The sequence below is a fragment of the Sclerotinia sclerotiorum genome, genomic scaffold, assembly GCF_000146945.2.
Source record: "Sclerotinia sclerotiorum 1980 UF-70 scaffold_16 genomic scaffold, whole genome shotgun sequence".
NCBI lineage: Eukaryota > Fungi > Ascomycota > Leotiomycetes > Helotiales > Sclerotiniaceae > Sclerotinia > Sclerotinia sclerotiorum.
In genome coordinates, this window is record NW_001820820.1 from 770045 (window position 1) to 797875 (window position 27831).

Below are 27831 nucleotides of genomic sequence, written 5' to 3' on the forward strand. Positions count from 1 at the left end.
TGGAAGCTTTGGCGGGGTTGAAGAAAATGTTATCTCACATGTGAAGTGAGCTTCAACAAACACATTTCACGTAATATTTAGAATAGGATTTAGAATAATTGATAATGTGGTAGAAATATTGTTATTTTGATTGTACAGTTCTATCATTCCTACCACTTCTGAGGAAATATACCTCACAATCAGGATCTCTTCCCAATATCAAAACCCTTTACAGATGCCATACATGATCGTCGCCATCTTCTAGAACACCACAAGCAGCCGCTCAAAAATCCTATTCCGCCCTCCTCTCCCCACCACTTATCTTCAGTTAATCAATTCTCCTCTGGCCGATAACTTGCTTAGGATTCTTCTCCTCATATATCTTTCTCGCAGCATCCTTAGCAGCCTTCTTCTCTGCCCGCTTGGTTTCCAGCTCCGCCAATTCAGCTTCTTTCTTTACCTGCTCCTCTGCAGCCCTTACTTTTCCTGCTTCTATCCTTATTTTCTGTTCAGCAATCTCATCTGCTCTGGCTTGCTTTTCGGCAAATCTCTCCTCATGTGCATTAGTCTTGAATAAAGTCTTGATTTCTATGTCACCGTTAACCAGGCCCCTGTGCTATACCGTCTAAAAATTCCTTACCAGCAACACAATAAGGACATAATAAATGTGCTCTCTTAATGTGACCACAAGCAGAACATCTATTCAAGTTTGTAACATCTTGTAATCCTTTGCCTGCCATTTGCCTATGTCTCTTCTTCATATGTGAAGTCTTCTTCTTGGGCACGGCCTTCAATATTCCCTCCCATAATCCTTCCAAAAATCCAGGGATGTTGAGGTGTATCGCGGATGGGATGGTGAGTACTGGGAGTAATGGGTGGGATAATTGCCGTGAATATAAAGTGGTTGATCTCGTTGCGAAAGTGGCTGTTGTAGGTGCTAATCGTGGAAGAAATGACGAAAGTATCGACGAGGTAGTAGTATGAACAGACGCCATTATGATTGAGATGCCCACGAATTATTAAAGTGGTATTATCGGTACTCAACCTCGCTGTCGACACTAATCTATTAAAATCTTGAATCTTTTGGCTCGGATGCTTTACTTTAGTTTACTTTCCACATGCAGATAAGCTAGCGCATTTTAAGATTAGCTTATAATTGCCCAATTAGTTTCCCCTGAAGTCCATGCCATATCGCCAAAATAATCTGGAGACTGACCTCTTTCCCTAACCTTTGTTCATGATCAACCGCTTTTGATTGCATATTACTTTTGAAGAAATCCCTTCGTCTCTTGTTTCTTTTCAATTCAAAGATACTACCCTCGTTTATAAAGACTCAAATCAATACACTCTTTCCAAAATGTCGACAATAACTGATAGACACGCTCCTCAACCTTCCGTTTTCCCAAAAAGCCATGTTGGTTTCGATAGTATCACCTCACAAATTGAGCGCAAGCTCTTGAAACGCGGTTTCCAGTTCAACGTCATCTGCGTCGGTGAGTTCGCTTTAGGATTTTGTTGATGAGTTGTTTTGAGGGCTTTTTCTAATAGATTTACTCGTAGGACAAACCGGTCTCGGAAAATCCACCCTCATCAACACCATCTTCGCCTCACATTTGATCGATTCCAAGGGAAGACTCACCCCCGATGAGGCAGTACGATCTACTACCGAAATTCAAACCGTTTCCCACATCATCGAGGAGAATGGCGTAAAGCTGCGACTTAATATCGTCGATACCCCAGGTTATGGAGATCAAGTAAACAACGATCGATGCTGGGATCCAATCGTCAAGTACATTAAGGACCAACACTCTGCATACCTCCGAAAGGAACTTACAGCTCAAAGAGAAAGATATATTCAAGATACACGTATTCACTGTTGTTTGTTCTTCATTCAACCTTCTGGCCACGCCTTGAAGCCAATTGATATTGTGGTCTTGAAGAAGCTTTCAGATGTTGTCAATGTCGTACCAGTTATTGCCAAGTCAGATTCTTTGACTTTGGAGGAGCGTGCTGCTTTCAAGGAGCGTATAAAGGAAGAGTTCGCTTTCCACAACTTGAAGATGTTCCCATACGAGAATGATGAGTTTGATGAGGAAGAGAAAGCGTTGAACGCACAAATCAAGGTAAATTTCACGACATTTAGATCTCATTTAAGCAAGCTAACAATATCAGGACATCATTCCATTTGCCGTCGTTGGATCCGAGAAGGATATTATTGTTGGAGGCAAACAAGTTCGAGGACGTCAAAACAGATGGGGTGTTATCAATGTTGAGGACGAAAATCACTGCGAATTTGTCTACCTACGAAACTTCCTTACCAGAACCCATCTCCAAGATCTTATCGAAACCACATCTCAAATCCATTACGAAACCTTCCGTGCTAAGCAGTTGTTGGCTCTCAAGGAGAGCAGTGCTGCAGGACATGCTGGGAGCAGACCTATCAGTCCAGCAGCTGATAGAGAATTGAGCAGAAATTCCCAGAGAATGACCATGAACGGCTATTAAGGAAGTGGTCAGGTATGAATGATGGTCAGTTGGTGATGATATTGAGGTTGAGATTGGGTTTGGATGATTGGTTGTGTTTATGATGGCGAGATAGTATTTGCCAAAAGCGACATTTTCTTGAAGGCAGGTTAGGGGAGATTTTAATGGACTGCTTTCGTAGAGCTGGGCTTTTCTAACCTGAACATCTCTACATTTCTCCTTTGCTTAATTAGCCGTTTTTCTTTAATATCCAGAGAATGCATTTAAATAGTAAATAATTCAATCTTCTTTTGATTCTTAGGGCCATTGATATATTGTGATCTAATCTATAAGGACTAGGGGATGATCCTTCATCTCATCGTCTAGTTCTCATCATTTTTGAGATTGATTAGGTAGATTGGACTAATGCTTTAGCCCAACAAGACCGGTCTTTTACCCATATCAGGTCTGGCTTCAAGGCCCAGTTCAGTGGTCCGCACCAGAGCGGGCTTTATATGAAAGGCCTAAAAAACCCCCCAAGCGCTAACAATGATAAGGGGTTTCCCCAGCTTTATCGCACGACCAGCAAGCACGCACCAACCACTCAAGCGTCACGATAATTTCCCTTCCACCATCTTTTTCTACCTAGGTACATATACATATGTGTTTTCTACAACCGCAATTCCTGCGACTTTCGTCTACTAAACATCGTACACTACGAAATTCTACATTCGTTTCTTCTTTTTCTTTACCTAGGAATTGTTTGCGCAAGGCTAGTACGGGTGTGGTTTTTAAATTTGCAGTTATGTCTCGTAGGTTGGTTTCTTTTGTTGAATTTTGGGATTTGGAATTTTTGAGAAGGGGGAAGTGAGGATCGAGGACCGAGAGTTAGAGAATGTGAAGAAGAAGGAAAAGAGGAAAAACAAAAGAACCCGACCCTAACAAAACCCACCAGCAACACCCCCAACCACCAACCCCATCATCATCAGCGGTCCCTCTGGCGTCGGCAAAGGAACACTCTATTCGCGACTCCTAGCCAACCATCCCGATCTCTTCACAACCTCCATTTCGCACACGACGCGAGCGCCGCGTCCGGGAGAAAAACGCGATGTCGATTATTATTTTGTGCCGATGGAGGAATTCGAGGCGATGATTGCGAAGGGCGATTTTGTTGAACATGCTATGTTTGGTGGGAATAGGTATGGCACCAGTAGGAAGATGATTGAGGAGAAGAGGGGGGAGGGGAAGATTGTTGTGTTGGATATTGAGATGGAGGTTTGTGGTTATTTTTTCTTTTTCTTTTGTTGGTTGGAATGGGAGTTTGAGGGGGAAGGGGGTGATATTTACTACTCGTTGAGTGCTTGCGTGCTTGAAGTTCAGATTCTGATGAAGGGATAAGGGATAATACTAACTGAATATAGGGAGTTAAACAAATTCATTCCCTCAACCCTCCATTCCCCGCTAGATATATATTTATATCTCCTCCTTCCACAGCAGATATGACTGCATACGAAGTATTGGAGAAGAGACTCAGGGGAAGAGGAACAGAGAAGGAAGAATCGATTCAGAAACGTTTGGCACAGGCAAAGCTCGAATTGGAGTACTCGAAGACGGAGGGTGTGCATGATAAGATCATTGTGAATGATGATTTGGAGGTTGCGTATAGGGAGTTGGAGGAGTATATTTTTGGAACGGAGGCTTAGAGGGCTTGGATTCTGCTGTAGATGGTACAGGGTAGAAGGCTGATGTCGGATTGTTCGAGCATGGCAGTAATGATTGCTATCAGGGAATTCTTTGGAGCGCCTAAAGCTATCAAGTTCATACATAGATTGCAGTGGGCCTATACATCAGATTTGGTGGACATAGAAAAGAGTTATGCATAGACAAAATTGTTCATAGAGTATCAACCTACAAATCACAAGATTCACGCGGTCCAATTCAGGGTTGAGCGTCAGTGCAAGCGAAGCAGAAATGAAAGATCCTACAGGAAATAAAGGTGGTGATTCTCATGTATAGGAAGTGGCCATAACGGCTCATTTGAATCTATCAATTTAAGTCTGCCATAGCTTTTAGAGCAGCGAATCTTGTCTAGTTCAAAAATTCAGATATGCCATCTAGAGTGAACCAATTCGCAGCATCCACATTCCCACAAATCATCTATCTTTCATCGCACTCAAAAAACCATCACCACAGCAATTTCAAAAGAGTTTATTAAAGCATACCTACCCATATAAATATCACCCACACAACGCAACAACGAATGACGCAGCCAGCACATGCATGCACGAAAAACCTCACGCATTCTAGAATAGAAAGACCGAATTGCTCCACGCTCAACACCTTGAGGGTCCCAAATGTAAAAAGTATTAAATGAAATGTATCGATATCAGTCGAAATCGGCCCGAAAATTTCCTGGAAATTCTCCTCGTCCCTTCCTGTAATTAAACTCCTTGCTTTCTCTGGGTTGTGTCTTTGATTCTTGGTTTTTGGTCGATTTTCTCCATCTGTGGGTTGTGGATGGGTCGGTGTGGGTGAGGGTGAAGATGAAGATGGAGATATGGTTAAGATTAGATATTGTTATTGAGTAGCGAATATCTATTTCTTTCCTTGTGCGGCGGCGAGGGCTTCGGCTGCTTTTCTTTCGTCGGCTGGGGGGTTGGGTGTTAGTTATGTTATGTATGGGTATTCAGATGTAGATATGGATATGGATAGATATGGATGGATGTTGAGACGAGGAAAGCAAAGAAAGGAAAGAGGAGCTGGCTACCTTTCTTTTGCTTCTCCATTAATAGAACTCGAGTCTTATCTTTCTCGGCTTGCATTTGCGATTTCGACATACCGCTTCCGGCTTTCTGTAAAGGCGAGGTTAGTGAGTGCTTGTGGATAGATAGGCGGAGGAGATTTGTGCGGTTCTTAAGAGATGATTTTTCGAGGGGAATTTGAAGATAGGTAAGACGACTTAGGAAATGAGAGAGAACATACAGCAAGTTGAGCTTGTTTCTTAGCATTCGCCTCACGGGACTTTTCTCTTTGATTTCCTCGGGCCATTTTGAATAAAAGGTAAGTGTAATATGCACGTTTTAGTTTTGTGTAGAGATGGGGTGCCCGCGATAGATAGGATGGAGTGTTTTGTGCGCCTGCGTGGCCTTTTGGAAGGAGAATGAGGTTGTCAGATGGAGAAAAATAAAATGGATGGATGGGTGAGGCTGAGAGAATTGTACGGGTACGGTACCTATGAATGCAAGAAAGTTCTGGATTGATACACACGGAGGATCTGATTGTTTTCGCTTAAAGGATGGGAGAGATTTGATTGGTGGATTTGGGTGATATGGTTAAGATTTACAGATTTATGGGAAATGATTGGGGGATGGGTGTTTGGAGTTTTGGAAGACTTCTTTTGAAGAACATCAGAAATTGTAGATAGCCTCTCTACCTATGGAGATCAAAGGAAAACAACAAAGTTCATTTCTATTATTATTTCTATATCTATTTTCGAATATAGTTATAAAAAGAACACAGTACTTCTCAACGAACCTCAACAATTGGCCATCAATCTCTTTGTGTTCTTCTTTTGTCACTCCGCACAATCCAAATGATGAAACATGGTTACCCAAAGCATTTTCATCCAATAATTCGAACTTTACATTTATATCTCAAAACAGCCCTATCCCAAACTTCAATTTGACTTGGCTTTCAATTCATGCAATGCTTTTTTATTCTATTGGATGTCAAGTCATTTAGCACCACAATGATCGATGTCAAGCGCGTCTTTTCGTCTCTTTCGCGCCTGGGAGAAGTTCTCCTTGAAGCAAACCGAGTTTTAATGGTGGGACTTGAATATTTCATCCATTCATTTCTGTCGCTTCTGGACCTTCTCTGAAGGGCTTCTATAGGTTGTGCTTTGTGGTCGAAGAATCAATAGGTAATCTAGATGTTATTGGATTTCCTTTAAACTTTTAGAAATAATGGAATAATAAAGATTCCATTCACCCCACAATACCAAGGTTTTGTAGGCGTCAAGTTGCATCAAAGGATTTTGGGTGTACTTCTTTCAATCTTCATAGACATTCACTTTTTATCTTTCTATCTACTGTCGATGAAAAGACAATAGACTTTTCAAAAATATCTTCCTTCTATTGTTGGGTTATTCAAATAATGAAGTCTTGATCTCAATAACGAACAATTATTTTATTTAATATATTTCCTTCCTCCCGTTTGAGATTGTGAATCTGTTTCTTACTTTTTCCCTTCAAAATTACTATACCTTCTTCACGATCTTTCTTAAAATTCTACAAACAACTACAACTACAACTATACAATCTTACTAAGTTACAAACTTACTATTACATACTTTGAAAGTATTTCGAAACTCTTTTATCAACTGCAGGCAGTTTAATATCACACTTCCTTGCTCCAACTGTAAGTTCTTTCTTTCTATCATCTTGGATACTACTCAAGACCCTTGGCTAACACACTTATAGACTCGGAACTTATACACATTCGTTCTTTAACATAAGACAATCATCATGTTAAATATCAAGCAAGCAGGTCGAGGCTTTCTTATCCTTAACGCCATTCGCGTCATGAATATAATAGCACTCCTCGATGTTATCGCAGCCAGCTGGATTATGCTCGTCATGACCGTCAAAACCTCTAATGTAAGTTCCTCTTCCCCCTTATTACATCAAAACCTTACTAATATCTCATCTAGTTCTACTTCTTCGACGGCGTCTCTCATTTCATAACCAGCAGCATCGGTATCTTCCTCATTGTCTCCGAACTGTCACTCTTCAAAAAATACTTTGAAACCTTCTGGCCCCTTCTCTGTCCCCACAATGGCTTTCTTTTTCTCGGTCTTTCCATGTTAGCCCTAGGTTTTAACATCCTTGGAAACTTGAATAAGAACGCTACATCTGTTCAAAACTTAGGTTTACCTATGTGGCGTGTAGTTATCTCTTCTGGGTGTCTTTCGGCTATTTTGGGGGCCATTAACTGTATTGCTGTAAGTTTTCTTCCCCCCCTACTCTCTTTTATATAACTTACTAATGATAATCCTAGTCCCTAGTCTTCACAACCAAAGACAAAACCGCCCGTCAAATCCGCAGTCACGGCGCCACCACTCCCCCAAACCCCTACGAAAAACGCCTTTCCCTCCCCGCCTCCCTCAACCAAGATCTTCCCTCCTACTACAGCAATCCCGCCGAACGTCGTAAATCACGTTTCCCATTCCGTCTCCCTCTCCGCAGTTCCCTCATTTCCAAACCCGTTATTTCAGAACCTAAACCTTTCCATCCTGATTTAGAAGAGGGACACAGCTACGATCATCAAACTCCCCCAGCAAACGACAGATCTTCACCTATTGTTCCCGGTGTGGAAAGACCACCCACAGCTATGCATCCTGCGCATTTGAGACCGCCTCCGGCTCCTAGGAGTAGCGTTTATAGTGTTGCGAGTAACGTCACGAGGTTTACTAGAATCTAGGGGGTGAAAACTTGGATTCTGTAGTAAAAGTTTTGGCTTGTGCTGCTTCTTGAGCGTGGGGATTGCATGCGTGTTTGCGTGCATTGATGGATGGATTTATGTAGGGGATGTATTTACTCGGCGTTTATAGTTATGGGATGGGAGTTTAATGGATGGATAGGATGCATAAATATGGTATGATATGATATGATATAATGCATGGATATGATGGATGAATGGATGGATGGATAGGAGGATATGATAGGATAGGATAGGAAATACCCAATGATCTATTTACTTTCACTTTGGTTTTTGTCTTTTAATTCCTACTTAACATCTGAAATTTCCTATATTCTCATTTACCATATGCTCATGTCCCCGTTCTCCTTTTCCTTTTCCTTCCTCCTTTCTATATTGTTTTCTTTTCCTCCCAAACTATCTCTTAAAGTTTCTCTCAACCCTACCTAGCTTAAGCACATCCATACCCTTAAATCTCTTAACAAAACAAAATAAGATCAATAATCAATAATCATCAATCATCAATCATTCATTAGGTATAATACTATATTATATTCGCATCCACGAGTTACAAATCTCCTCACAGATTTCCTTGTATATATATATACATGTTTGTATATCTTTATGAAAATATAACAATATAGTAATATAATAATACAATAAACTTATTTAATATTACCTATTTATTTAATATGAATCACAGATATAAACTTAATCTATTTAGTCGAATAAATATTCTGGCTTTACAGTAGGTCTTGAAATTATGTTCATATCGTTGATAATAACTTGCTGTGAGGCAAGAGAGTTGGTAGTAATGGATGGATGGATCAACGAATAGTAATATAGGTTTCTTGCCATACGGCTTCAGTCTCTATATTAATATCAATCTCATATCATTATTTTCTTCCCACTTTCACGTTTATTTGCAAATCTTCATAAACTTTAATATTTTCCCTCTTGAATCTGACTTATCAACTTCAGCAAGTCATCCAAGGGTATGAATCAACGCCATGTGAACTAAAAGTTCATACATACATACATACGCCAAAGCCATGCATAGAAATTACCAGCAATAGATTAACTAAAAGTTAGTACCAACGAACCCAATATAACCCCACGAAAATGCAATGATTATAATAAATCCTAGAACTCCCGCAACCGGTTGAAAATGGCACGCCTAAATCCATGCAAGCAAGTAGATGCGAATTAACGAGCTTCGGAATAATCGTTCAAAGCAACGCAAACAAGTCCTAAATTTGAATGATCAGATGAAGCAATGGACGGGAATGTTTGGATCAATGTACCGCGATGATGACCATTATATTGTCTGATAACCGATTGACTATGTAATTCCCAAAGTCGAGCATAATGATCGGAGCATGCAGTAACAAGGTAAGCAGAATCAGCACTAAAAGCGCAATCCCAAACCCATCGTTGATGACCAGTTAAAGTTGACTCAAGATTGAATGCTCTTGCTTCCGTTTGTGGCTGATTTGGGTTTGGAGCAAGAGCTGTAAAGTCTACCTCCCAGATCTTGGCGGTATGATCGGCACTACAGGTTGCGAGCTTCTTGACATCTGGTGATAGTAGAACACGGGTGATGTATTGGTTATGAGCCTTGAAGTGAGTAATTGGCATAAGTTGTGTCTTCTCACGGAACTGAAGAAGCTGCCAAACATAAACGCTGCCCTGCACAGATGTTAGCATAATTCTAAAAGTGCTTGGGAATTCACTTACAGAATTAGTACCAGCACACAAGGTTGATCCATCAGTTGCAACGGTGACGCTAGAAACAGGTACGTCCTCCTCTGGAATAAGTTGGTGAGAGCAATTATTTTCTGCAAGATCCCAAATGCGAACACTGCCTCCACGATCACAGCTGATGATTTCACCTTGATTTGGATGAATCACTACATCGTTGACTGGACAGCCATGACTATAACTTCGTTGAACAGTGCCACTTCGAGTTTCCCAAATCTTAACGGTTCCATCTTCAGAACTTGTCACCATCCATTTTCCTTCGCAATGAAAAGCGACTCCTGTAATATTTCCTGTATGTCCTTCAAATGTGAGAAGTGGGTTGGGATTTGTTGACTTAATATCGTAGAGTTTAACTGTATGGTGGCCAGCTGCAGCTAGAAAACGCTTATCGGGGGAGATGCATAATCGATTGACTTGAGAATCAGGGTGTTGAATTGTTCGAGAACAGATACCAGAGAGGGCTTCCCAAAATCTGATGGTGGTAGAATTTCAGTAAATTGTGTTATTATGAATCGCGCACAAGAGTAATATTTACCTGATAGTATGGTCATAGCCAGCTGTAACAAGAATGCAAAGAGTGTCAGTTTGGCCATTTTCAAAAGCGGGTAGATATGCCATTTTGAGATGGATGATATTTTTGGTCGGAAGAAGAGATAGAGCAAAAGGAAGAGTGATGCGTATAGAGGCAAAGAAACAAGTTCACCCCAATTGCTTTTGAAAAGCAACAATTCATCTGAAGATTGTGATACCAGTCCGATGAAGGAAAGAGTGAGTATTGGGTATTTGAGTATTACTTACCAGTACACAGAATTACAGACATATCTTCACCTAATATATCAATTAAACCGATCAATAATGAAGAGAAATACAATAGGAAAGAAGTAACCACAGTAGTTTGAATTGGCAATAGCACCTTCCAGACAGAGTGGTTGCAAAGAAATATATAAGAAATTCTAAAGTGTTACACCTGCAATACAGCCAGTGACGTTAGGAGCTCTTTTACTAAAGCTTGATTTAAAATTGACCGCCTTCTTTATTCAGATGATTAGATCAAAATGATATCCCGAGAAATTACCATCGGCCGTTCATTTGACCTGGTGTTATTAGTAAGCCTTGCATGATAAAAGCTTGAGCCAATTAAAAATGAACTCTGTCACGTGATCACGCAACGAGCTAAAACTTTTTGAATTTGATGCTACAACTACGGTCATGATGTTTACTTTCAGATATGATACTTCCCAAGGATCATTTTCTAAAAGAGTTTTAAATTATACAACTTCAAACATTACAAAGCTGACTTCATCAAAAGCTCTTTTCACGCTGAAGAAGAAGAACAACCGAGTAAATATTGAAGTTGTGAGTTTGAATATCTCTAGGCTCCCAAGCCAAACCTACATTTGTACAAACTACCCAACTGGGTCACAGGCTATTGCCACAAGCTGTTTCTGACAAAGTCTGGCGTCCAACATTTGTTATTTTAGATTGCTTGCAGTCAGTGTGTTCGGAAGTATAGTGTCAAGCATATCTACTCAAACCGACGTGCTTTCGTGGTAGAATATATTCTTGCGACTCGAGGCAGTTGTTAGCACATTACATCGAAGAGACCTCAAGATATCTCAAGATGGAGAACGTACCTGAAATGGCTGTGGTTCGGAATGAATTTGATAGAATTGGAGGTAATTATGCTCCTGAAAATTCTTTGCTCATTGGACTTACACCTCCTTCCTTTGAGCAGTGCGATAACCAGAATTCTTCTGGCTTCCAAGATGATGATACATGGTGGGATTCTTTCTCTATGGAAGATTATAACTACCGAAACAACTTGGTGAAAGATGCAGAGAACTTCCAACACACTGGTAATATCGAAGATTTGTTCGCCAGCGGCCCAAAATGCCCTGTGGATTATGTCGAACCACAAGTAGCCAAGAGACGAAAGTTCAATTCCGATTCAACTAAAAGTTCTTCATCTGCAACAAGGACTCTAGAAGCTGTCAGTCCAATCAATGAATCCTTGTCCATTTTCTCCCCACAGGCCATGCCAAATCAAAAGATAGCAGAGCCAAACTCGTCGTCGAACACTACCCCTAAGGTCACAAGCCAAATTACTCAGCATCCGACTGGACAAAAATCACTTCTTTCTCAGGAACCACCATCTGGATTGAAAAATTCTAACATTGACCTCCCAAACACACCATTCAATGGTCAGGGTACAAACCTTGGAACCATACCAATCATCAGTCCGGTTTCTTCACTTAATATCCACCTTTCGGAATCATCTACAGTCGCAATCACTACTCCAGAAATCTTTCAAACTGCTTCATCAACTCACCTTGTTTCTATACCAGAATCTCAACAAATGCTTCAGCAACAACCTTGTGGAGTTGCTGGCATTCCTCTAGGGCCCACCATCTTGCAAAGTCCGCAAATGCAAGTTGACTCGAATGTCTCTGGTCATCAATTTTCACCTCAACATTCACATAAACAGCGGCAATCATTTACTGAATTTCTTCCCGAACAAAATCCTGGTTTTACGCCACTTCAACCACCGGTCAACCAACAACCTGCATCTGTCTCAGAAGGCTCAGTTCAAGCTAGCCAACAACCTACAGGACACGCCACGAGACTCTGTCTCCCAACTCCACCAACCTCTAATACAGACCTTCAACAATCCTCGCCAGTTTTAGATAGGAGTTCGATTAAACCTCAGCTTAGAGAAGTCATGGAAAAGTTTGAGAACAAGATTAAGATGGATGCGGAACTTAGACAAGCTTTCAACATTATCTTTCCTGGTAAGTTCATCATAATTAACTCAATTTTGAGCACTTACTAACATATTTGACAGCACGAAGTATTGAAGTAGAAGAATTGAAGCAAAAGATGCTCAACGAAAGACGTCAAGCTGCGCTTAAAGAAAATGCTTTGAAAAAAACAATCACCGAATATCAAGATAATGCAACAGCTCAAGAAGCTTTACAGACTAGAGCAATGGGTCTTCTTACACAGCTCAGAACAGATCCTAAACACGATCGTTCTTGGGTATGTCTAAATTATAATAAAAATGGTCAACTATGCAATCACATTCAGAAGGAATTCTATTTACTGGCAAAGGTTTGGAGAAGACGAGAAAGATGTTCCAAATGCAAAACAAAGACACATGAGCTAAGTCGAAAATACCTCGATGATGATGCAGCTATTTCATCATGGAACTTTGAAAAAGATGGTCCCGCCATGTCAGAAAATACGCAGTCATTGAAGCGTACAAGAGATATGACCGATAAACCAGCAGTTACTCCTCTGTTATTCGTTGATTCGAATCGTCGCCAGTCATTACCTAGTCTTACTGCTGCTGGAAAAGATCTTCAACAAGATTCGAGTTCCAGATGGGCTTCATTACCACCACTTACCAAGAAGAAGACTCGGAATCACTTACCCTTGAATAATACTAAGGAAACACGGGATACCTTAAGAGTAGCACTCGGAACGGCATCTAAGGCATGGATGCAAGCACCAAAGCAAATAGAGACTATTGTTTTAGATGATGATAATGAGAAGGAAGTCGGAACAGATCAATTAGGAGGAAGCCCTGATAATACCCCAGCAGCTGAAGCAGAGATCGGCTTTGAAGATTCTATGGAAGCTGATTTTGATGCTGCTTTTAATGCTGACCTTGAAGCGGAATTAGAAGCTGATCTCACTGCTGCTTTTGAGGAAGAACTTGTATAGGATTGGAGGTTACTTAGAATTTTAATGTACAATAATCAGGTGGAAGGTTTAGAGTAGAATAGAGTACTGAAGAGCATGTTCTGGGGGAAAAGTTAAGAATTTACCCGGTTGTAACTCGCAGTCACTGTGTATTAGTGGTGTTTATTTTAAGCTTCACACCACTCCACTGTGCCTTGTACTGTATGATGGAAGAATTATTGTGCCAAATTTCCAGCTGTGGATTTACTTTACTTAACTCCACCCATCGTATTGTAAGATTATCAAGAAGAGTATCAGATCATATATACACTATACTATACTATACCTTCTCCCACATTAACATTAACATAAACATTAATATAAACATAACATAGCATTCATCCAACATACAATAACAATAACAAGAGCAAGAAAATACAAGAATTTGTTAAAAGGAATGACCTCACACAGGGAATAGTGGGAAGCTGATAGGGCAGAACTGAGGTAATATTGGTCTAGTTGGTTAATCTCTCTTCTAAGTTCTACGGAAGTGCGAAGCTCTCTGTAAGAGAGCTTCTCAATCTAGTCCTAACAGGACTAGTGCCCTGTGCACGTGCTACGCAGGAACCATTCACTTTAACAGAATTCTACAATCTACTCTATGTTACGTGACGGTTGTTATCCCACTAGTGGCTCACGTGCACTAGCCCTGTATATAAAGACCTTCTTACTTAGAATCTTCTTAGTTCTTTAGTTTTAGATTCTAAGTAATTGAATTGACTCCGTTTACGACTTTTCCGTCACACTCTACTCTACCCACCACACACTCAGCGAAACCAACATCAAAGTCAATAATTTTTTCATCTTTTTTTTTTTGAATCCGTACTATATTTATTTTTTCAATATTTGAAATTTTTTTAATTAATATCTTTTTATAAGCTTGAATAAAGCTTAATATATTTGAAAATTTTTTAATTGGTAATGATTTTATTGGATATTGTTAAAGTGAATGGTTCCTGCGTAGCACGTGCACAGGGCACTAGTCCTATTAGGACTAGATTGAGAAGCTCTCTGTAGGAGAGCTTTGCACTTCCGTAGAACTTGTTACGAGGTTTGCCGTCTAGATCACGTGGAAGTGCTCTAGGCTCTCGAAGTAGGTTTATAACTAGGCGTCAAGCAGGGACTTAAAGTAATGACAATAATGATATGCAATTCGTAACTAATAGTAGAGTATACTAAATGATTGATCTTGAGCACGAAGCTCTATACAAAGGAAATCCATCTTGATTATATAGACCTTCATGCCTATGGCTAGTCAGGACCGCTGCGCGGTCTTGGACAGCCAGCGTTCCTCAGCGGTCCATAACGTGACTTTAATCACGTTACCTTGGTTTAGTCATGTGACGCGGCATAGAAGATAGCCGTTGTAACAGAACTAAGAAAATGGGTGATTCATGTAAAAGGCCAATATAGCCTCAGTTCTGCCCTATCAGCTTCCCACTATTCCCTGTGTAAGGTCATTCCTTTTAACAGATATTGAAAATAGTGTTATTGAATATTATTTAAGTTTGTATTAGAACTTGAAAATGTGTAAGTTTTTCAGGGATTTTTTCAGGGTTTTCTTTTTGGTAAATTTGAATGGTGTCACTGTGTGAAGTGCATGATATGAGATGTGAAGTGTATGATATGAGATGTAAAGTGTAAGTTGTGAAATATAAAGGATGAGAGGTGAAAATATAAGAGGTAAAGGGCGAGCAATGAAGTATAAGTGATGAAATGTGTAGATTATAAGTTGTAAGTTGTGAAGTGCGAGATGTATATAGTATAAAGTATATGCAAGATGAAGATAAAGATATAAAACATTAAAATTATATAATACAATCAATTACTTATTAGAAAGAAATATGAGACGATAATACAGTAATCTTATAATATGTATATTCCATTCTCTCTCCTCTCACAAGCTCTCACAAGAAGAAGATAAAATTTCATCATGAATTAAAAAAAACAAGAACTATTCCATTCCATTCCTTTACTTCCTTTCCATTCCTGTACTTGCTTTCCTTCCTATCTCACATATATATAATAAAGTGTAAAGTAAAACACCATCGTCATGAGTATTTGAATCCCCCTCCCTTTCCTCCCCCCTCCCCACATTAAATCAATTTGAACTATATTTGTACCCATTGATTCGCACTGTCTAATAAATCTTTACATTTCCCTAACCCTTCCTCCTCATTTCCACAATGCATTTTTTGTTTGATCCCAAATGTACGCCATGAACTAGATTATATATCTCGGAAGAAATATCTTCGTGTGTTCGTGAATATGTGGGAAAAGAGATGCATTGGGATTGCTTTTCATTTCAAAAAGCTTACAAGATGAAAGCAGCAGCAGCGAGGAAACCAGCAATGCTGGCACCGGAGAATGCCATGACACGGTTTCCGTTGTTGGTGTTGATGGTGAGGGGTCCGGATGGGGTAGCGGATGGTTCGGATGGGGAGCTGGTTCCGACGGATCCTGCACCGGTAACGGGGGTGGTTGGTGCTGGAGCAGTGCTGTTACCGTAGGCTGGGCCGGAGCTGACTGGTGCAGAGCTGGCTGGGGCAGTTGGAGCAGCAGTGCTAAGAAATGTTAGTTTTGTTCGCTCTGGTTTGGCTTTGAATTTATGGATACATACCAGTCGTTGCAGATGACGGAAGAGGTGGTGTAAACTGGCTTGGAAACTGTACATGGGCAGTTGGTAATGGTGACAGTCTCACTCTGTGAACGATATTAGTTCATGTACTTCAGTAACTCAATCTTGAAATCCAGAATGTCGTAGTCGTGTGGTTTCTTCTGTGAATCGACCACACGAACTACCCTTTTTGATGTTTCGTATGGAGATAATTACCTCGGTGGCAGTGTAAGTTACACCATTGAAAGAGAGAGTGGTAGCCATTGGGCAGACGGTGGTGAAAGCAGTAACAACATCAGTAACCCAGACAACAGGCATTGTAGCATTTGCTGGGGCACTTGAGTTTCCGGTTGCTGCGACGGATGCTGCGAGAGCAGAGATGATAGCGACGGTTGAGAATTGCATATTGAAGGATTTAGATTGGAATTTATTATGTAGTTTAAAGTAATCGAGTTGATAGATTGGACGGGTAGAGTTGTAGAGGTGTTGTTGTAGTTTTTGAAGTTGATTTGTCTGTACGACGAACGAATGTAATTGACCAAAAGTCGGGTATTACTGCAGTGAAGCAAAAGGATTAGAAAGTGAAAGTGATTTGGAGTGAGAGAGGGTGAAGAAAGAAGAGATTATGATGACTTTGGGATGATTGCGGATCTTATACCGAGTGCCGTGAAAGTGGATCATTACCCACGTCTAGACCATGCAACTGCAGAGGAAGGTACGTTAAAGTGCTCTGTCCATTTTGAGAATCGACTAACATCGTATTGAGCTTAGATTATATCTAAAAGATGCAGGTACAGATGAAATGTGATTGGATCAAAGCGACGATTAATTTACGGACAAGACTATTTAAGATACGATGTCGATCATAACCGGGAATTAGGATCCATTCATTGATTTCCCAAAGATCAGACAAACTGTTATAATTTAGGGTATTTACTTGGCAATACTCACTAAGAGGGAGTGGGTGGGTGAAAGAAGAAAGTAAAAGAAAGAACGTTAGATAGGTAGAATAATCCCCTATGATGGATGAAGAGAAGAGAAAGACAAGAAAATGATGATTAGAATCTGATCATATTTCATCGGATTCACAAGCATTTCCCCTGATGAACAACTGACAAGAGAATAATTCACTTACATAAATACATCATACCTAATCTCATGGCCAAGACGGATAAGATTATACATGATGAACGTTTATGCTATTGGTTTAAAGAATTTTATACTTTCATCCGAAAAGAAATGTCAATTTCCCCTTATTCTTCTAATAGATATTGAAGTTGTGAAGTTATACTCCGTCAAGTGGCTTATGCTTATTACAGTCGGGAAGCTTTTCTTCGGTCATACGCAGCACAGTAGCGTCAGGGGTAATCTCACAGAGCACTTCTACCGGCAACTAGAAAAGCGCTAAGGAGTACCAAACCAAATCAATAACCCTACCGTATCAATCCATCCTCCAAAACAGTCAGCAGGATAAAAGCCGGAAGAAATAAGGAGAAAAATCCATCGAAGAAATAGATTTCTAGTTATCGATCGATGGATGGGATGGGATGGGATGGCTCGCTAGCTTGCCAACTCATCCCCACTCACCAAGAAAATCAATGTCCCAGAGTTTAGGAGTGGGTGGAGAAATACTTTCTTTTCCGGATAAGTCAGTCTGGTTCCAAACTTCCTGGCCATTAAATGATTAAATATCTCGGTGTTGCCTATACAAGTATTAAGAATTACTTGGCTAAATTCTTTTTATTTTTATTCTTTTGGGCTTTTATGAATTTGAATAATAATAACATCTCTTTTATAAAAATAATCATTGTAATTATAAAGGATAATAAGAATAATAATAAAGTTCTTTTCGCTAAATCCCATTATGTTTATATTATCAATTTCCCCACCAACCAACATCTTCCATACTCCGTACAGAGTAATCGTCGCACAACAGATACCTACCTACCCAGTACCTACAAATCACAGCAACCATCCCGGATCCCATCCATCCATCCATCCCATCACGAGCACAAAAATCCGGGGTGATGGTGGAAATCAATCAAATCAGCAAGGGACTAACTGACTGCCAAATTTGAATCTTGTACAGGATACTCAAGTATTCGAGAGCAGTATATAATAGCTATCCCCAACACTTCTAGAATCTAGATGCATCTTCAATCTTCAATTCTCAATTCTCTTAATCGTGAAATTTACTTGTATTCATCATAATTAGACATTAGGAAATTCAATCTTTAAAATATCCCGAGACAGAGAGAGAGGGATATAGTCTATAGTCTCGAAATTGTTTTTTTTTTTTTTTTTTTTTTTTTTTTTTGGTGATGGTTTGGTTGATCTGGATTATCATTATGATTGGTTGTACCTGCACATCGCTATGGTATCGGTAATTATAACTTAAGATCTTACATGCATAAGGTTACCTAGGTATGGAGTCCATGATTATCTAGTTTCAGCGGGGAAAAAAGGACTGGGAAATTTTGGTATCTTACCTACTAGATAGGTATTCAATAGTAGTAGGGAGAAAACCCATCATATAGATAGTCAAATATATTATATTTATTCCGATCCCGTTAAAAAGAAAACAAACAATGTCCATTCGGAACATTGGGGGTCTGTAATAATGAATGTTCAAGTGATTGATTGATTGATACCTCGTACTTTTGCGAAAAAGCTTCGGATATGATAGATATATGGATACTACGAGTCATTTCTTGCTTCCGAATGTTTAGTCTGTATATTGTATATTGTATAGACAAGTGATGATCTTTTGAAATGCTGGTGCTGGTGGTATTGCTATTCCGTCTCTGCCTGCCACCTGTTCGGAATGAGATATCTATCTTATTGTGAAAGTTTGTTATTGTCATTGTAACGTAGTAAGACTACAAGAACTTTACAAAGTGATGTGTTGAGTAAGGGGTATATCGATGATAGGTTCAGCTAGGCTTTTTTCTTCTATATTTTCTATTAGTTATTCTTTCTCTTCTCTCTCTTTTTATCTTAGTGATTAGATAGAAGATATTCTAGATCTATATAGAGCAAGTGCTTTACTTTATTTATACTTTTCCAATTAATTACATCACTGATGGAATCTAGATCCACCATCTAATAAATGTATTCACTTATTAGATATTCTTACAATGTCTATCTTCCTCTTCTCGGTCATAGTAAGTTCTTACTTCCGAAATCGTTTGTTTTTCTCTTTACTTTTTGAGATCGCTGGATCTTGTTCAAGATTCATTCGGTTTATGGGATTTGGGATAATTATAGGATATCCCGGTTCGTGATACTTGTTTAACTTTTGTTGTATTATCTTTGATAATTATACTGGATTAGCCCATGAGAAAATAACAAATTTACTAGCTTTTGTTGATCTGAGTAGAAAGTCAAGATCAAATCATGTCATAATATCTATCAGATTCTCTAGATATTAACCTAGGTGATCCCAGAATTGATTAGAATTCAATCCATTGATTTTTGAATATCTTCCTTATAATGTAAGTAATTAAGTCAGAATTCAACCAACACAATCCGACCCAACTACTATCCATACCTAGATATTATCATTTATACTGTATATTCTTTCATTATCAAAAAGATGAGTATAATAACTTCAAAAAACATTAAGAGTTCCAATTAAACCTTCCCTCCCTACTTATATTCTATCTACTCTAATTCTCAAAATTCATAAACCCGTTAGGAGAATATACTTCATATTAGTCAATTCATCCCTCCTCTATATATCAAAAATCTGGCTAATTCCTTTACTTCCTCTTAATTCCTATTATCATTATTATTCTTACCCTGAACTTCATCTCCTTCATCCCCAGATCACCAACACCCTTCTTGCTGTTAAGTAAATTTCTCGAGGGTAAGTAATCCGGGTATGTTTTTCCTTAGCTCTATTTCCTTTTTTTTTTTGGCTTGTTCCTTGTCCTTTTCTGTTTTTCTTTTTCTTATTCCTCTTCTTTCTTTTCCTTTATATCTCCTCTGCCAATTTGGCCTTCGTCGTCTATATTTTTGTTGTGAGATGTTATAGATGAATGTGGAGGCGGAGGAGGAGGAGTCGTTTTTGATAAAAGGAAATGAATAGGATGGGTTTCGGTGATGTATTCCTTAGGGATAGAGGAGGGGTTTGGACAACTGGGATGAGGGGATTTCTTGGGGGGGAGTGTGGGGTTGGATGGATTAAAGATTGTTTTCTGGTTCTCGAGGGAATCTCTATTGTCTGAGTTGAGATGTAGAGTTGTTTGGACTTGAGGTATAGGATATAGCTATCTCTATGGCTATTATTATTCTCCTCGCTATCTCCAATCTCTTCGTGCTACTTACATTCTCCTCCCTATTCTCATTATCTTCCCTGTCTTCACTCACACCACTTATCCTATCCTTATTAACTCCATCCTTCTCATTCTCTTGGTCGTATCACCCCTTATATTTCCATCACCCTCTCAGTTGATCTCGTAACTAACTATTGGGTTTCTTGAGACCAGAAAGAGCATCAGATTGTATTGATTGATTCTCTAGCTAAGCAGTTAAGCTGCGAGTATATATTCAAAAAATGAAGGAATAAGGTTAGGTATTCAGCCTTCGGAATTAAAGTGCTTTGAAATCAAAACATTGAAAGCAAACAAACAGTATACCAAAAAGGAAAGAATGAATTAAAAGTTGAGTTTTGTTTGCTCCTTATATGCATCATGCAATATATATGCATATGCTGCCAAGATCCCAGGAGGTCAACACTACCCTATTCCCCCCAATCCCCTCATTCTCTTCATTCTTCCCCCTATAGATCCTCTACTCTCCTCGCTTACCCCTCTCCCACAAACCACCTCATGTCACTTATCCCTTTGATTTCTCTGATTTTTCTGATTTCTTTTATCTCCGCAGATAAAACATCCTCCCTCTTGACAAAATCCCCATCAACATCCTCATAAATCTCAAACTCCCACCCTTTCTTCCACTTTCTTTCGCTTTTACTCTTTCTCATACTTCCCACATTTATCAACCCGAAATTCCCGAAATTCTCGAAAATACTATCATAGAATTAAATTTCAGAGAACAAGCTATTATTCCGACAACATAGTCTTAATAAACCTATTCTTCCTTATCGAGGAAGGGGATTCTCGGCTGTCGAGCTGTATGGATACTGTGCGGTTGTGAGCTCTGCTATCTCGCTTCTTGATATTTGTTTGAAGTTCGGTTTTTTCTAGGTATAATGGGATATGTTTTATTCCTTTTCTCTTCTCTATCCTTTCTATTCTTTCTATCTTTTCCATCCACTTTCTCCCTATCAACCTCCTTCTCCTTCCCCTTTTCCTCACAAACTCAAAACCGCCATCCACAGCCACCAAATCCCCAACTTTAAATTCTACAAACCCAAACCAATAATCTTGAATCGAATATGTTTCTTGTATATTAATAGCCTGTAATTGAAAAGATATTGTTTTTGGGGAATTTTATAGTTGGATTCAGATAATTAATATTTATAAAATAAAATAAAAGAAGAAAAAGGAGGAGGAGGAGAAGGAGGAGAAGGAGGAGAAGGAGGAGAAGGAGGAGAAGGAGGAGAAGGAGGAGATGTAGGAGAAGCAGGAGATTTCTTTTGCTTGTAGAAGGTTTTGGGGGTTTTTGAAGAGGAATCTTTGAGGGAGGAGATAGATGCTGTTGTTTGTATGTGAAGTTCGAGGGAGTATTGAGATTGTGATTGTAATAGGGAGAAACGTAGGAGGTTTGGGAGGTCGAGATGAGTATGGTGAGAGGAATATGCAAGATTATATAAGAATAAAGAATATTATACAAAACCGAAAAGTTCGGAAGCGGAAAGATTGGAGATTATCGGTATAGAAGATGTGCTATTTTGGTCATTATACTCATTTGAATCGATTGACTTGTTTAGTTCTGATACTTTCCATAGGCGGGTAGTGAATAGGGGTATGTGTTTGGATTTGGATTTTGGATTTGTATGAAAAGTACTCGTACTCAAAACTATTATGATTACAAGGAATGAGGGTGGAAGATTGGATTTAAGTTGTGTATAGGTTACACTGTACAGTATACAGCATCTATATACAGCATCTATACACAGCGTGTATATATAGTATATATCATATAAGAAGATGGAATGAATAAGTAGATAAGTAAATAGAGGGGCGGAAGTAAGTGAAAGAGAATAAGGATATAGAAATAAAGATTTGTCTAGTTCATGATTTTCTTCTGAGATGATACTTTTCTAGGTGAGGTTGTGATGTTGTGAGAATGAGTTGGAATTTTGAAGTTGGAGTTGGTGGTTTTTATTTATTCATGTATTTCTGTAGTAAGATTATATCTGAGTTTTATACAATGAGCAGAAATAGATGGAGATAAGTAAATTACTACGGATTTATTGTAACGGAATTGTAGAGTTTTGGGGTTTGAGATTTGAGATTTGAGATTTTGGGACTCAGGGGGTGAGGGATGGGGATAAGAGAATGAATAATTTGATGAGAAAGGGAAGGGAAAGGAAAGAAATGACAAGAAAAAGGAGGGAAATCAGAGAAGTTCTCTTTCGTTTATATATTTGTTTCATCCTCTAGCCTCTGACCTGCTGATCAAAAAGCCAGTAAACCAGCTAGTTAGTTTGAAGAAACAAAAAGTTTGTTGGATGTCTTGTACTATTGTGGTGTATTTTGGTGCCGTATGACCTTGTTGTGGTGATGTTTGACATTCCAAATCCAATGTTTCGAATTCTGCACAGAAGAAGCGAAGTGAAATAAAACGAAAGGACAGGAAAGGAAAGGAACAGAAAGGAAACATCAAAAAAGAAGAGAAGAAAAGTAAGAACGGGAAATTGAAAAGGAAACACAAGAGAAGAAAGAGAATGCTAGAATAAGATGTTATGGATTTATTCTGATCCTTTTTCTGAAGAGGAGGTGTGAGTTTCTGATGAATGAATGAATGAGTGGATAGATAGATGGATTTTCTCAATAACTTCTTCTTTTCCCATCCTCTATTTCTCGTGCAGTATTTCTGATTCCAAGATCTCGTGAGGAAAATTATCCATAAGTCCCTGAAGATTTTCGAGAATTAAACATACCAACGCTGATTTTCATTTGAGAAAACAAACTCAGCATATCCGATTCAAAAGTTTGCCTAAAACAAATCACATCCATATCCATACACCACATCCATATTTACCACCATCAAACCTCAAACCCCTACTCCAATACCAAAATGCACATTCCCTGCCTCCGCAAACGTCGCCATCAATTCCAATTCCCATCTCAATTCCAATCCCGAAACGTAAACCAAAAACCCAGAGAAAATACCTCTAACCTCACGCTCAAGCTCAACATCAACGTCCGCCGAAAACTTCGGCTCAAAAATCTCAAAGGAAAGTTTCCAACAATAAAGTTTAAACGAGGAATGTTCGGTGGTGCGACCAAAACGAGGGGAAAGAGGAGACTTGATATTAAGCGACGATTCGGGCGCTTTCTTCGACGAAAAAAAACGCATTTTAGATTTCGTCCGCTGAAGTTTAATTGCAAGTGGCGTTTTCCTGGAGTTAAGTCTAAGGGGTGTTTTGGGTTTGGGTGGAGGGGTCGGAGAAGGGATGTTCATTGGGACAGTGATAATTCTACTACTCTCCACACCTTCGTGCAAGCTATGAATACCCATGCCCAAAGAAACACTCGGAGACATACAAGAAGTATAAACGCGAAAACGAGCAAATCCTCCACATCCTCAGGACATATTACACAGCAACACGCCCACCTATTACCGGAGCAATCTCTAACAAATCAAGTCAAACCCGGCTATCGATACCCCTATTCCCTGGCCCCTGAAAACTTTCCAGATACCTTCTATCGACTTCATCGAGATGAGAACTGGAGAGATATATCCGATCTCCCGCAATCCTACAGCAATAACTCAATTATTTCCACTACTTCCCTTCAAGCAACAGATACCAAATTCAACAATCGAGGACACATACAAAAACCAATTTATAATGCCCCTGAACACGGCTGGTCAGCAAAAAACACATACACACCTCTTCCTACTTCCGCGAAGCAAATATTAAGGATAGTACGAGGGCATTTCTCCGAGCGTGGAGTTTCATCCTCTTCGATTTTTGTACCTGGGGTTTGGAATGAGAGGAAGGCTTCAGGGGTTAGTTTGTGGGATAATATGGAGGATGCGTTGGAGGAAGGGAAGAGATTTGATGGAGTGCAGATATTTCCTGTGGAGGGTGATTTGTTCAGGAGAGCCTCTGCTGCACCAACTAGCGGAGGAAGTGTGGTGTTTTGTATGGAGGAGTTGTTGAGGAGGGATAGTAAATTGTGTATGATTACTAGGGGGAGGTATGGGCAGGGGAGAGGGAAAGAGGGGGAAGGAAATGGGCGAGGGAATGAGTTGAGGGGAAAGGCGTATTTGGTTGCGGGGGTTATTCCTGGTGAGCTTTTCCATGAGTTTGAATTTTTCGGATTGGCATCGGCAAAGAAAGTGGAAGGCGAGGTAAGGTGAGGTAAGAAGTTGGGAATGGTGTGATGTTGACTGACTCACTTTTAAAATTATCATCGAGATGAAGGAGGATGACATGGATGGTGGTGAATCAATGACGTGGAAGGAGGAATGACTAACACTTCCAGGTACACATAATTATCCACGAACATCTCCCATTACTGCCACGACAAACACAAATAACGTATCCAAAACCAGGAACGAAAAGAACGACATCAACATAGTGGAAAAAACCGGGAGAATACCCTCGTCACCTCCATCTTTCATCTTTAACAATATTCAGGAAGATCCTAATTCTTTCGACCACAAAACTTTCGAGCGAGCACAAGAAGATCCATTTATTAAGCTACATAGTGGTTCCATGGGAAACGAAACTTCAACACCAAGTGACAAAACAAGTGAAAGAGATCTGCTTGGTTGGAACCTGAATGTTCGACACTCGAACGAGACAAAAAGAGATATTCGGGAGCTTCGTCGAGAACACAGGAATAGCAAAGTGATGAAAATGGAAGAAATCTCTGAAGATACAATAGTAGTAGATGCCCAAACAACACAGCCAACCTCTTCGCAACAATCATCACCAGCGAAAACGTCTAGCAAAATCCCTCGGAGACAGGATTCAAGAAACTATATCCGAAAAATTAATTCTAGAGCAAGAATTACCAGAGCGGGGACTTTTGGTTCGAGGTCATCGCAAGGAGATTTATCGAAAGATTCAAGACTATCGTCGCAAGCTAGATCATTTCAGGATTTTGCTATGAGCTCTGAAAAATCTGGTGTTGACAGCAGCCAAAATTTCAATACAGCTACAGCTGCATCTCGTGATGGATATAGTTCTGAAGGTAGTCTGAGCGCTGGCTCTGATATCCCCGCCGTGGCTACAAAAAAGCGAGTTGTACCACGTCCTAATTTCGATGGTGAAAACTCGAGTGTGATTCCTTCGAACATACGCCCAGCTAAGTTTCGAAAGTCTTCGGTTCAAAGCAAAGGAGATTTTGGGTCGACTCTCAATCTTATTTGGCGTTTTTTGATGGTTGTAGATGATGAAGATATGGAGTGGATTCCGGAAGAAGATGGGGAAGCCGCAAATCATGGGCATATGAAACCGATTCCTGCAGCGAATAAGATTCCGATGGATGACTCGAAGAGCAGACGACCTATCCGAAATCGAACATCGAGAAACTATGATGATTCCCAGAAAATTGCAAAAGGAAGTTCTTCGAACAATAAAAGTCAGGAGGCTATTAATATGGTTCCCGAAGAATGGCAGCTCATCGAAAAAGAACCATTAGCCAGGGTAGACACAATGCCTCCTAAAAGAAAGGCTGTGGACAAAGGAACTCATGGTAATGATAAAATCAATCCTCGCGAGTCCAATCCGCATTTAAGAAGCACGGAACCACATCATCCTCTCTACGATGAATACTCTACGATGGGATGCCAATCCATTCAACCCAAGTCCGACCCCAAACTCAAACTCAAACGGAAGCCTATACCAGAACTGGAAAATGGAGAGAAGGTATGGGATTACAAAGGCGTCATCGCATTCGGAACGCGCAAACATGCCGATGCATGGAGACAATGTTATCTCATCGAATGGAAAGACCCATGGGCACCCACCTGGCAACTGAAAAGTGAAGCAGATAAATCATTGAGAGATGATTGGCAGAAGAAAAAAGAGGTTTGGGATATGCAATCGAAGACTAAGGATGGAAAGAAATTGGCGAAAGAGAAGAAGGCAGAGAAGATATTGTTTGAGGATGGTGATTTTTATTTGGTTGATTATACGACTGATTTGAAACCAGAGTGGGTGAAGAAGGCGGATGTGGATGAGGAGTTGACGAGGGAGTTCATACAAAGGAAGAGTAAGTGGAGATATGAGGATAATGGATCGCAATTGGAAGATGCGGAGATAGGGGATGAGGAGGAAGAAAAAGAGGAAGGAGAAGAAGAAGAGGAAGCAGAGGAAGAAGTGGAGGAAGTGGAGGAGGAGTAGGAGGAAAATCCATCAGATAGAACACAATCAGACGTAAATGGAGGCTCGTCAAACGACGAACAAGATTGATGAAGGCAAGGAGTGTAAATTAGGAGGCTTCAACCCACTTGTATGCGGAGCGATGGTGATAGATGAAACTGAGTTGGCTTGAGGAAGGGATTTTGGTATTTTCTAGATATCGATATTGATTAACTGTGGGCTGGTATGGAATACCAATACAAGGTTCGAGAAGAGAATGGTGGGCACTTGTGTATACTATTTTAAAGGTCTAACTGCTACCCCTCAGGACTGACTGTTGTACCCATATCAGCTTCAGATGCCTTGACGTGGATGCAGAAGACTTATTTTGAAATAGTAGATGTAAGATTACAATGAAGCGAGACTTTTTCGAAATTTCAAATAAATTTTCGTACGGATACTGCCTTCATCGATTTAGTATATTTAGCCGTGTCTCTCAAAAAGAAAGATCCAAGAAGACTTCTTGATCTATCTTTGCAGTCCAAGTGACAAATGTCGATGGATATGCATACTACTGTGTGCATTTCATCAATTCCGCGTTGAGGTCTCCCAAGAACCTGGTGAATCCATGATAGAAGCAAAATGAATCATCATAATCCCACCAATATTTTTCATGAAGGATCAACATTACGCGCAAGTACATTCCTCACAGGAATTTTGTGGCCTCTGTGCCACTTAGCAGCTGGGAGATTGGTGGGCCCCAATTACTGGCATTTTCTCTTCAGTATCCATGGCTCTGATGCACACCATTATCGTGAACTAAATATCTCACCATCCATTGCAGTGCTTCTGTTATACGCAGCTTCCGCCTCTTCATGTATATTAGGTGATCAATCGAAGCATTTAGTGAATGAAGTTCGAAGGCTGATATTGTACCTCTGCTAACGGCAAGCTCAGTCCGGTTGACTGTTGTCAGAGCCAAGGCACCAAGTCGAGATCTTCATTGTTGGAAATGTCTTCTAAGTGACCTGGAAAAATGTCTCTTAAAACAGCGTCATCGTGATTGACGACCCATCTACGATTAACCAAAATCATAAAGCTAGTCTCAAGATCTCAAGCCACGTCAGACAGGATACATCCATATACGTATGCATCCTCTTGATCGAGAGGGCACTCAACAATACAATGGAGCATCATTCCTGCTCTGTTAAAGCACACCCCAAAGGAACCTCATCTTTCCATCCTTGCGAAGCAGCGAGCTCCAAAGCTTTATGGCAAGCATTGCTAACATTAGAACAGATATGTAGTTATCTGATTCAAGTTTCCTCGCGCGTAGATGCCA

At 39.9% G+C, this 27831-nt stretch overlaps 13 protein-coding genes across 13 annotated transcripts; 7 read left to right on the forward strand and 6 right to left on the reverse strand.

Annotated features, from left to right (window-relative positions):
• Nucleotides 1-578: 578 nt before the first annotated feature.
• Nucleotides 579-974, reverse strand: SS1G_10829 (hypothetical protein; the record flags this gene model as incomplete). Its single annotated transcript, XM_001588332.1, has 1 exon — nt 579-974. One exon carries the CDS (start codon nt 972-974, stop codon nt 579-581), a length of 396 nt encoding a protein of 131 aa, XP_001588382.1.
• A 362-nt stretch (nt 975-1336) lies between these two features.
• On the forward strand, nt 1337-2484 carry SS1G_10830 (hypothetical protein; the record flags this gene model as incomplete). The annotated part of the gene is made up of 3 exons (XM_001588333.1): nt 1337-1472; nt 1540-2102; nt 2152-2484. The coding sequence occupies 3 exons, from the start codon at nt 1337-1339 to the stop codon at nt 2482-2484; spliced, it is 1032 nt and encodes a 343-aa protein (XP_001588383.1).
• A 763-nt stretch (nt 2485-3247) lies between these two features.
• Nucleotides 3248-4145, forward strand: SS1G_10831 (hypothetical protein; the record flags this gene model as incomplete). Its single annotated transcript, XM_001588334.1, has 3 exons — nt 3248-3254; nt 3398-3717; nt 3864-4145. 3 exons carry the CDS (start codon nt 3248-3250, stop codon nt 4143-4145), a joined length of 609 nt encoding a protein of 202 aa, XP_001588384.1.
• Nucleotides 4146-5037: 892 nt separating this feature from the next.
• Nucleotides 5038-5490, reverse strand: SS1G_10832 (predicted protein; the record flags this gene model as incomplete). Its single annotated transcript, XM_001588335.1, has 3 exons — nt 5038-5090; nt 5210-5294; nt 5425-5490. 3 exons carry the CDS (start codon nt 5488-5490, stop codon nt 5038-5040), a joined length of 204 nt encoding a protein of 67 aa, XP_001588385.1.
• Nucleotides 5491-6968: 1478 nt separating this feature from the next.
• Nucleotides 6969-7923, forward strand: SS1G_10833 (hypothetical protein; the record flags this gene model as incomplete). Its single annotated transcript, XM_001588336.1, has 3 exons — nt 6969-7100; nt 7154-7444; nt 7501-7923. The coding sequence occupies 3 exons, from the start codon at nt 6969-6971 to the stop codon at nt 7921-7923; spliced, it is 846 nt and encodes a 281-aa protein (XP_001588386.1).
• A 1203-nt stretch (nt 7924-9126) lies between these two features.
• Nucleotides 9127-10501, reverse strand: SS1G_10834 (conserved hypothetical protein; the record flags this gene model as incomplete). The annotated part of the gene is made up of 4 exons (XM_001588337.1): nt 9127-9609; nt 9658-10153; nt 10217-10238; nt 10480-10501. 4 exons carry the CDS (start codon nt 10499-10501, stop codon nt 9127-9129), a joined length of 1023 nt encoding a protein of 340 aa, XP_001588387.1.
• Nucleotides 10502-11302: 801 nt separating this feature from the next.
• Nucleotides 11303-13404, forward strand: SS1G_10835 (predicted protein; the record flags this gene model as incomplete). Its single annotated transcript, XM_001588338.1, has 2 exons — nt 11303-12470; nt 12524-13404. 2 exons carry the CDS (start codon nt 11303-11305, stop codon nt 13402-13404), a joined length of 2049 nt encoding a protein of 682 aa, XP_001588388.1.
• A 2332-nt stretch (nt 13405-15736) lies between these two features.
• Nucleotides 15737-16444, reverse strand: SS1G_10836 (predicted protein; the record flags this gene model as incomplete). The annotated part of the gene is made up of 3 exons (XM_001588339.1): nt 15737-15986; nt 16043-16125; nt 16256-16444. The coding sequence occupies 3 exons, from the start codon at nt 16442-16444 to the stop codon at nt 15737-15739; spliced, it is 522 nt and encodes a 173-aa protein (XP_001588389.1).
• Nucleotides 16445-17225: 781 nt separating this feature from the next.
• On the forward strand, nt 17226-17447 carry SS1G_10837 (predicted protein; the record flags this gene model as incomplete). The annotated part of the gene is made up of 1 exon (XM_001588340.1): nt 17226-17447. One exon carries the CDS (start codon nt 17226-17228, stop codon nt 17445-17447), a length of 222 nt encoding a protein of 73 aa, XP_001588390.1.
• Nucleotides 17448-20015: 2568 nt separating this feature from the next.
• SS1G_10838 (predicted protein) lies at nt 20016-21026 on the reverse strand (the record flags this gene model as incomplete). Its single annotated transcript, XM_001588341.1, has 3 exons — nt 20016-20048; nt 20369-20420; nt 20851-21026. The coding sequence occupies 3 exons, from the start codon at nt 21024-21026 to the stop codon at nt 20016-20018; spliced, it is 261 nt and encodes an 86-aa protein (XP_001588391.1).
• Nucleotides 21027-23224: 2198 nt separating this feature from the next.
• On the reverse strand, nt 23225-23530 carry SS1G_10839 (predicted protein; the record flags this gene model as incomplete). The annotated part of the gene is made up of 1 exon (XM_001588342.1): nt 23225-23530. One exon carries the CDS (start codon nt 23528-23530, stop codon nt 23225-23227), a length of 306 nt encoding a protein of 101 aa, XP_001588392.1.
• Nucleotides 23531-24202: 672 nt separating this feature from the next.
• On the forward strand, nt 24203-26531 carry SS1G_10840 (predicted protein; the record flags this gene model as incomplete). The annotated part of the gene is made up of 3 exons (XM_001588343.1): nt 24203-24529; nt 24597-24621; nt 24664-26531. The coding sequence occupies 3 exons, from the start codon at nt 24203-24205 to the stop codon at nt 26529-26531; spliced, it is 2220 nt and encodes a 739-aa protein (XP_001588393.1).
• Nucleotides 26532-27131: 600 nt separating this feature from the next.
• Nucleotides 27132-27556, forward strand: SS1G_10841 (predicted protein; the record flags this gene model as incomplete). Its single annotated transcript, XM_001588344.1, has 2 exons — nt 27132-27366; nt 27447-27556. 2 exons carry the CDS (start codon nt 27132-27134, stop codon nt 27554-27556), a joined length of 345 nt encoding a protein of 114 aa, XP_001588394.1.
• Nucleotides 27557-27831: the final 275 nt, after the last annotated feature.